The sequence below is a fragment of the Arvicanthis niloticus genome, chromosome 4, assembly GCF_011762505.2.
Source record: "Arvicanthis niloticus isolate mArvNil1 chromosome 4, mArvNil1.pat.X, whole genome shotgun sequence".
NCBI lineage: Eukaryota > Metazoa > Chordata > Mammalia > Rodentia > Muridae > Arvicanthis > Arvicanthis niloticus.
The window spans coordinates 71,277,247-71,286,089 of record NC_047661.1 but is presented as its reverse complement, the minus strand read 5'-3'; the positions used below and the strand labels follow the sequence as shown (position 1 = coordinate 71,286,089).

General features: G+C 44.2%; 1 protein-coding gene across 1 annotated transcript; it reads left to right on the top strand.

The window, feature by feature from the left end:
* Positions 1 to 330: 330 nt before the first annotated feature.
* On the top strand, positions 331 to 6,963 carry LOC117707366 (TD and POZ domain-containing protein 5-like). Its single transcript, XM_034500798.1, has 3 exons — positions 331 to 901; positions 3,315 to 3,323; positions 6,449 to 6,963. The coding sequence occupies exons 1-3, from the start codon at positions 331 to 333 to the stop codon at positions 6,961 to 6,963; spliced, it is 1,095 nt and encodes a 364-aa protein (XP_034356689.1).
* Positions 6,964 to 8,843: the final 1,880 nt, after the last annotated feature.

Sequence of the window (8,843 nt, the reverse complement as noted above, 5' to 3'; positions counted from 1 at the left end):
GGGAGACAGACAGACAGACAGAGAGAGAGAGGGATGGAGGGAGGAAAAGGGGCAGGGGGAGGGGAGAGGGAGATGGAAAAGGAGAGGGAGATGGAGAAAGATTTAACAGTGATTACATATCTGTATTGTCTTCTGTAAAACAAATATAGAAACCTAGAGAGAAAGTTGCATAGAAATACACGTTTCCATCATCATACAAGGGGCAATTTAGGAGAAATTGAAACTAAAAACAAAATTATGTCTATAATTTTATTCTACAGGATGAAGAGTAAATAACTTCTAGTTCTTCTTTTCAGATCCCCTTCAACCTTCAAACTACCTCCAGCAGAAATGTCAGGGGATCTGGAAGCCAAGAGCTGGGGCTACACACATATCAGTGTTCAGGAATTCTGCTACAAGTGGACCATTAGCAACTTTTCACTTTGCATGGAGGGAATTAGGGAAAAGATCACAAGCCCAGTGTTCTCATTAGAGGCCAATGAGGAAGTGGCATGGTGTTTGACAGTACACTCAAATGGAGTTGATGACGAAAGCAAAGATTACCTGTCAGTTTTCCTAGAGACAGTCATCTGTCCAGAGAGACCAGTTTGGGCCAAGTTCCAGTTCTGGATCACAAATAACCAAAGAGAAAAATATCTAAATATGAAGGGCTCTAACATTGTAAGCTTTCTACATAACCAACACAGGGGATTCAAAAAGTTTATTCTCCGAGGTCTCCTCCTCTTCCATCAGCATTGGCTTCTCCCTGAAGACCAGCTTGCCCTCTGCTGCAAGGTGACCATAGTAGGAGACTTCTTTAGCAAGCCTGGACAGAACATGACACCTGCAATCCAGGATCCAAGGCACGTGTTGACAGATGACCTAGAGGAGCTGTGGGAGAAGTCCCTCTCCACAGACTGCTGTGTAGAGTGAAAAATTATAAAGGCCATTTTATGAAATATGTGTAAAATTTTCGCCTTAGACCTTGGGCAGAAAAGCACCTGCCAGCAGGTTTGGGCCCATCTAATTAGTTACAGAGGAGGGGGAGTTACAAGACAAAGGCCTGTTAAGAACATCCCAGAAACTGGCTGGCCAAGGGAGGAACTACACCCTGCCCCATGGTACGGCCTACTAGTGTTCAAAAAAAGTAAAACAACCAATCCTGTGCACCCGCGCGAAAGTTCGATTTTTCCCCACCCCGCCCATATATAAGCGCTAGACCCCTGAGCCACGAGGTCAGTCCCTCTATCCCCTATGTGAGATATGGGGATATGGGCTGGCCCAGAGCACTGATATAATAAACCACCTCATGTGTTTTACAGCAAGACGGTCTCTCGTGTGTCCTTTGGGTGAGTGCTATCCTGTGACTTAAGTGGACCTCCCTTCTGGGGAGTTCCGGACCTTTCATCTTGGTTCCCTGACCGGGAAACCTTTCATCCAGGTTTACACAGCTACCCCAGGACTTCCAAAGACCCCTTGAAGGTGGGTTTAAGTCTGTGTACTGTCTGTGTGTCTGTGTGAGTGAGGGGTATTTGGGTGCATCGCTGCAGCTTCTGTTTTCTGGTTTGGTTCTAGTTTCTGGCAGCTGCCTTTGTGTGACCGTGAGGTCCAATGGCCTCAAGCTGCAAATATCTGGGAGATGTCCCAGTAGGGAGGAGCCAGAGTGCTCCCTGGATAGGTGATGGTTGTGGACGCTTCCCCCCCCCCCCCCCCCCCCCGTTGTGACTCGAGTTTAGCTGGTTGTTTAAGTCTAGACGTGGATGACTATGTTTTAATGTTAATGTCCTTTGTCTATATGTTGTCTATATGTTGTTTTGAGTTTCTTTTTTAATGGGATGTGGCAGCCTCTCCCCGCGGCTGCACGATGGGGAGAAAGAGCCGAGCTTAATACAATCACCGCGCCCCACGTGGCGCCGCATTCGCGGCACGGAGAGACGCCCTCCCGCCGAGAGAACAGGTGGGCTGGCAGTGAACGGGGGGCAGGCTGTGTGAACATGGATAGGCGGGGAAAACAGGCGGGTTGTGCCGGCCGTTCATCACGTCACGGGTTGCGAGTGACTGTCCATGCTAGAGACACTTCCAAGATGGCGGCCAACCTAAAAACTACGTTACCCAGCAGGCCCTGAGGCTTAGGCAACTACAGCCAAGATGGCTGCCGGCCCCTCCCCCATCGCCGAGGCAGAAAAAAAAAAAAAAAAAAAAGCCAGGGCAGCTAGACAAACAGATGCAGCAAGATTGTTCACCTGAGAGTTAATTGTTTTTTTTTAAAAAGAGAAAAGAACTGGTTAAAACTGCTTACTTAATTTAGTTTAAAACTTACTTGTGAGGCAGTCTTAATTTACGCAAGAAAAACTGATAATTCGCCCTGCTCTGTGGCCAGAAGGGCACCAGCAGAAATAACCTTAAAAAGAATTTACTGTTTTCATAAGGAGCCCTTGGAAGGGGGCCAACAGTTTTTTAGCTTCTGTAATAAGAAAGTTGATAATGATTTTTCCCAGTTTAATAAATAAAGGAGTGCTTTTTTCTAAAATTACAGCTTAAAAGTTACAGGCTGTCCTGAGTCAGAAATATATATATATATGGGCTTCAGTTTTGATAGATTTTCTAGCCATTACTGTTTGAGACAATTTCATTATTTATATGAGATTTTCATTAAGATTTGGTTCAAAGATGAGAGTTCTGACAAGATAAAATTGAAGAAGTGGTGAAGACTTGTGCTCTTATGTTAGACATAAAAATGTTTACTTTGTTGTTCTTGTTGTATATCACTTCTACCAAAGTTTCTATTTTGTCAAAAGTTAAATTCAAATAAGTGTCATCTTAATAGTCCTTGCTGTGAAATACTGTGGATAAGGCTATTCATTCTTATTTGGTTTCCTTCTTGGAGCTTCAGAGGTGAGCTCACATTACACCTGTGGACAAGGTACTGTTTGTAGACTGAACTAATTGTAGTCTCTAGTGTGATGTAAACAATAGTCATGCAGCCTCACAGATACATTAGTCTGTACAGAGTTCTAAGAGACTATTTACTGCTTTACAGGTGATCAAGAGCAATAAATAAGATAAGAGCCTTTCTTCCATGAGACCCTTGCAGGTTCTGGTCTTCAGAAGTGAAGAACAAGAGGGGACACCAGAAAAAGAATGTTCCCTCAGACATGGAGACATTGGGGACCCCATCAATTGATCAGGCCATGGTCAGCAGCGGCTTAATTCAGACCAGATGTGACTGAGACCTTCATGTGACAGAAGGTAAGGGACACCCAAAGGCCCACACCAGATCCCACTGATAGATCTTGAGAGAGAGAGTTACATGAGACCCCACTATCTTCATCAAGGTTTAGTAAGTCTGGAGAAGAAGGAACAGACAAGATAAAAGATTTAATATAAGTTGCTGAGAAAGTCCAGAGGAATAGAGAGGAGCAGAGAAGATTTAATGTTAGTCTAGGAGAAAGGAATAGAGAAGTTGCTAAGTAAGTCTAGAAGAGAGAAATAGAAAAGATAGACTAGAAGATAAAAGATCTAGTGTAAGTTGCTGAGACTAGAGAAAGGTGACAGGAAAGAATTTACAGAAAGCAGAGAAGAGGGGCTCCAATCAAAGAGAGATAAACTTTTTAAAATAAAGACCAGTGTGCACATTGTAAGTAAAGGAGCCAGCTTTGGGGTCCAAGAGGACCCTAACAAATAGAAGCCAGGGCCAGGAAATCCCAGGCCTTGAAAAACACCCCAAGTGTCGAAGATATTAGCTCTGTGTGAAGACAGCTATTGAAATAGACGGGGTGGCTTAGAGCCACACAACTTTTGATAGACACAGGGGCTTCCTCCAGGCCAATGGGTCAAAACGTATTCATGGACTACCGGAAAGTGGTAGACTAAGAGATGGGCTGGGTATCCCATTCATTTATGGTCATCCCAGAATGCTCCTATCCCCTGAGAGATTTACTCCCTAAGATGGACATCCGGATACAACACTTCCTACCCAACGGGCTACAACAGCTGACAAGAATTCAACAGATAGAAGACTGACTCCAGCCAGGAGCCGAGGTAACCTGCTTTACAGACGGGAGCAGTTTTCTCCATGCTGGTCAGAGGCAAGCAAGCAGCGATACTGTGGTGGACACAAATGTCATCTGAGCTGACTCCCCACCCCTGGGATCATCGGTGCAGAGAACAACCTTGGAACTTGGGGCTGACCAGAAAGCCAACATCTGCATGGACAACAGGTATGCTTTTGCCACAGCCCATGTCTGCAGGACTATATACCAAGAAAGGAAACCCTGATGAAGCCAGGAACTGTGAATACTCGTTGCCCAGGACACCAAAAAGGGAGGAGACTCAGTGGCCTGAGGCAATAACTGGACAAATCAAGTGGCTTGATACAGGAGCCCTTCCCGGTTTTGGGGCCTAAAAGAGACAATGGGGCACACAAGAAGGGAGAACTATACTCCCCAGAAAACAAAAGACTTACCAAGCTAAATGCACAGATGGACTCTTAAGATATGAGTACAACCAAGCAGCCAAGAGATTTAAAGTGTATAAGGGACCTCAGGTTTTGAGCCAGAGAAATAATAAGACTTAGAGTAAAGAAGAAATACCTAGGAGAAAACAGCCTAGAATAGGGACTTTCCCGAGGTTTCAAGTGTCCTAGGTAATTAGATCAGATAGCAGTTTTAAGGTAAGTCAGGATTTGTCAGAGATATTAGAAGATCCACTGTTTATACTGTCTCCAAAGCTCAGGACAGGTAGAGAGAATATACAGAACCCTAAAATTAAACTACCCTTGGGAACTGGCGCTGGCTAGAGTGTCCCTTGTCCTTGTTCCACACCCAGAATGTCCCTTTTGTGTGAGAAATGATTTTTCAGGCTACTAAGAGACTTCCTGGTGCTGCTGACCATCCGACCTCCTTGAAATCCACCAACACGTATGCCTGAACATCCAGACTCCAGAGCAACCTCCTGCTGTTTAGCTCAAGGTCACCTGCTATTCTACAAGGCTAAAAACCTGCAGGCCTTGACTCCTGAGACATCCCACCCTAGAGGCACGGGGGTAATACTGCCTTAGAGGGTAGGGCTTAGGGTGTATACACCCAAGGTTAAATGACAGCTTGTGATTACAAGATTGAAGTTGAAATGTAAATCTAGTGTTATATAGATTTGTTCCTTTTGCAATTTCTCTTTATTATATATGTGATTTTATGTATATGTAGACAGCTATGTGCCACAAAATATGTAAAAGTCAGAGGACAACTTTGAAAGTGTGTTTGAAAGAAATAGAAATGTTTCGAGACCCCCTAGCTAATAAAATAGAGCCCGAGGACCCCTGCTAACAGATACTTAGTCCCTAAGATTGATAAATGATGAGCTTGCAGTCAAAAATTATTGTGTACTTGTCCAGCTAGATCCTGCAGGTACTCTTGAACTGAGTTTGAGATACACCCTAGACACTTCTGCAGGGGGCCTATTTTCCTTGACTCTAGCTGTTACATTGTGACTAGGAGTGACCATAGATATAGAGACAGGTGTGGCTACATTGATACAGACACCTCATTATTTTCATCAGCTGAGAGCTGCCACTGATGTAGATTTGAGAGCCCTAGAAAAGTCGGTAACAAAGTTAAGTTATTACTAGACTTGCTGTTTCTTAAAAGAAAAAGTCTGTGTGCTGCTCTAAGAAAAAATGTTACTACTATGTAGACCATTCAGGAGTGACTAGAGAATAAATTCAGAGAAAGGTTAGACCAGAGACAAGATAGAGAGACACAACAACGTTGATCCGAGAGTTGGTTCAATCCTCCCTTGCTGGACCTCTTGTGATTTTACATTTTAAATAGATTAATAACTTTTGTTAGAAAAAAAAAAGATAAATACTGTTCAGCTTTTTATGTTGCACCACCAATATAGAGCTTTAGGTTAAGAAAATGATAATTATGATGACACTAGAGTTTAAACTTTTCTAAAGATCCAGATCGGAAAAAGTGGGGTGAGAATAGACTTATTAATAATTGAGTTTTTATGATTAAAAACATAACCAAATCGGAAAAAGTGGGGATGTAGAGTGAAAAATTATAAAGGCCATTTTATGTAAATTTTTCGCCTTAGACCTTGGGCAGAAAAGCACCTGCCAGCAGGTTTGGGCCCATCTAATTAGTTACAAAGGAGGGGGAGTTACAAGACAAAGGCCTGTTAAGAACATCCCAGAAACTGGCTGGCCAAGGAAGGAACTACACCCTGCCCCCATGGTACGGCCTACTAGTGTTCAAAAAAGGTAAAACAACCAATCCTGTGCACCCGAGCGAAAGGTCAGTCCGTCTATCCCCTATGTGAGATATGGGGATATGGGCTGGCCCAGAGCTCTAATATAATAAACCACCTCATGTACTTTACAGCAAGACGGTCTCTCGTGTGTCCTTTGGGTGCGTGCTATCCTGTGACTTAAGTGGACCTCCCTTCTGGGGAGTCCCGGACCTTTCAGTAGGTGGCCATAAATTCAGGGCTCACAAGGCCATCCTAGCAGCTCACTCTCCAGTGTTCAGAGCCATGTTTCAACATAAAATGAAGGAGAGCCTCACGAACCATGTTGAGATCAAAGGCCTGGATCCCCAAGTCTTCAAGAAGATGATGGGCTTCATTTACTCTGGGGAGGTGCCACACTTCCACAGCTGCTCCATGGCTACTGGTGTGCTGGCAGCTGCTGACAGATTTGGCCTGGAGGGTTTGCTAGTCATGTGTGACGATGCCCTCTGCAGGAACCTCTCTGTGAAGAATGCTGCACACACTCTCATCCTGGCTGACCTCCACAACAGAAAGCACCTGAAGACTCAGGACCTGGAGTTCATTCTACTTTATCCTTCTGAGGTTTCTGAGACCTCAGGGTGGAAGTCAATGATGGAGTCACATCCCCACTTGGTGGCTGAAGCATCCCACTCCCTGGCTTCTGCACAGTGTCCTTTCTTAGAACCATCACTCAAATGCCTAAAGTTATCTTAGGAGCTGGTCACCTATGACCCACATCTGTCTTCCAACAGCAACAACCAGGGTTGTTATCAATGACTTCTGGTTAGACTATGGTATTGCTGGAGCATTTACAGTGAATTTGGGGAAAGGCAGAATGATGGCTCAGGAATTTAAACAGCTGTGATATGTTAAAATGGTGGGTGGGGGAAGGGCAGCACTGGAGTCTTGGAAGTTCTACCTGACATCTTCCTGACATCTACCCTGTCAATGTTCTAGTTTGATTTTTGTCTGATGACTTGGAAACTGGGATTCAATGTAGGTGCTGGCCCTAAGCACAGCCTAATGGAGTTTCTTCAGAGAAACAAGTCTGTATTGTACTGAGCTGTAGCTGCCTGCAGCCACGAGTAACCTGGTTCTCCTGAGAGGAAGCCTATGAATGAACGAGAATGGAGGGCGAGAGAAATGTGGGGCCAAGACAAAGTATCTGATCAAGGCCCGAAGTTTAATAATTTGCTTTCACATATAAAGGGGAAGCCCCACCCCCAGAGTCTCTTCTTGGTTCAGCCCAGGGGCTGGGTAAGGAGATGGCTGGGTAAGGAGATGGCAGTCTGGAAGGTGTCAAGGCTAGCTCAGCAGGCAGTCCATTCTTCTTAGCTCAGGTAGCAGGCTCCAAGGAGCCAAGGCTGGCAATGCAATGCATCTCCTAGGTCCTACTGTTGCTTGGTCTATTGTGGTAAAACTCACAGGCCACCTCAAGCCTGGGGGAAGGGCACACTGAGCAGAAGAGATGATCAGGTTCCAGAGCAAAGGAGAAATCAAACACAAATGTAAACTCATCGGAGAAGGAATAGACAATGAAGAATTTATTTATTTTTTGTTTTTATGACTCAGGTTTTTTGAGAACTCAGCTGCAGAAGCAGTTCCTTGTCTCTCAGAGAACTTTGGTTAAGTTTCCAGCACACAGAGTAGAGTTTCATCCACCTGTAACCGGTGATTCAGTTGATCTGTGGCCCTCCCATGGTGTCCATAGCTACAAACAGCTCTGTAGACAAAACTTTAACCAAAAAATAAAATATAATATGAGTACAACTTTTGAAATCAGTCTGTGGATTCCAGAGATGTTTCTATTCAGAGTAGTCAAGTGTAGTCCAATCAGCCAAGCTCAGCTGTGGGTGTTTCTACAGCATCCTCACTGTACTTCCAGTATTAGAAACACTGGTCTTTCTTCTTGGAATTTAATGTTGGCAAATTAGAACTCCACTGTCATGCTCTTATCACAACTGAGAAGAGTAGACCAAGGTAGAGGGAGTATACTCATCTGGGAGAGAAGTGTTTGTGTTTCTAGGCATGCAGGAATTTTTATAAGTTATAAAAACATTAGAAGCGATTGATTCATTACTGGGTAATACTTCCTAGGCCAGTGAATCTCAATCTTCCTAATATTGTGATCCCTTAATACAGTTTGTCATGTTGTGGTCAACCAGAACCATTAAATTACTTTGTGGTTACTTTATAACTGTAATGTTGCTACTGTTATGAATCATACTGTAAATAGTTGATATACAGGATATGTAATATTCAACCCCTATGAATGGGTCATCAGACTGCCAAAGGGATTAGGACTCATAGGTTGAGAACCCTGGCCTGGGGACATGCCTGCCAGCAAACCCAGTAGACTCCTTACAGATCTTGTCTTACTTCAGTTCTTCCAGACCCAATCCCACAATCTCAACCTCACCTCTGTAGCACCCCACTTTTGGGAGTCTTCTTCACCCATGCTTTCCATATTCTGTGCATCCCACAAACATTCCCTTTTTAATTCCCCATACTTTGCTCTGTTTCTGCCCCCAAGCTAGGCTTGCACCCCCAGTAACACAACACAAGTGCTGCTCTTTCTATTGTATTAGAAGGTT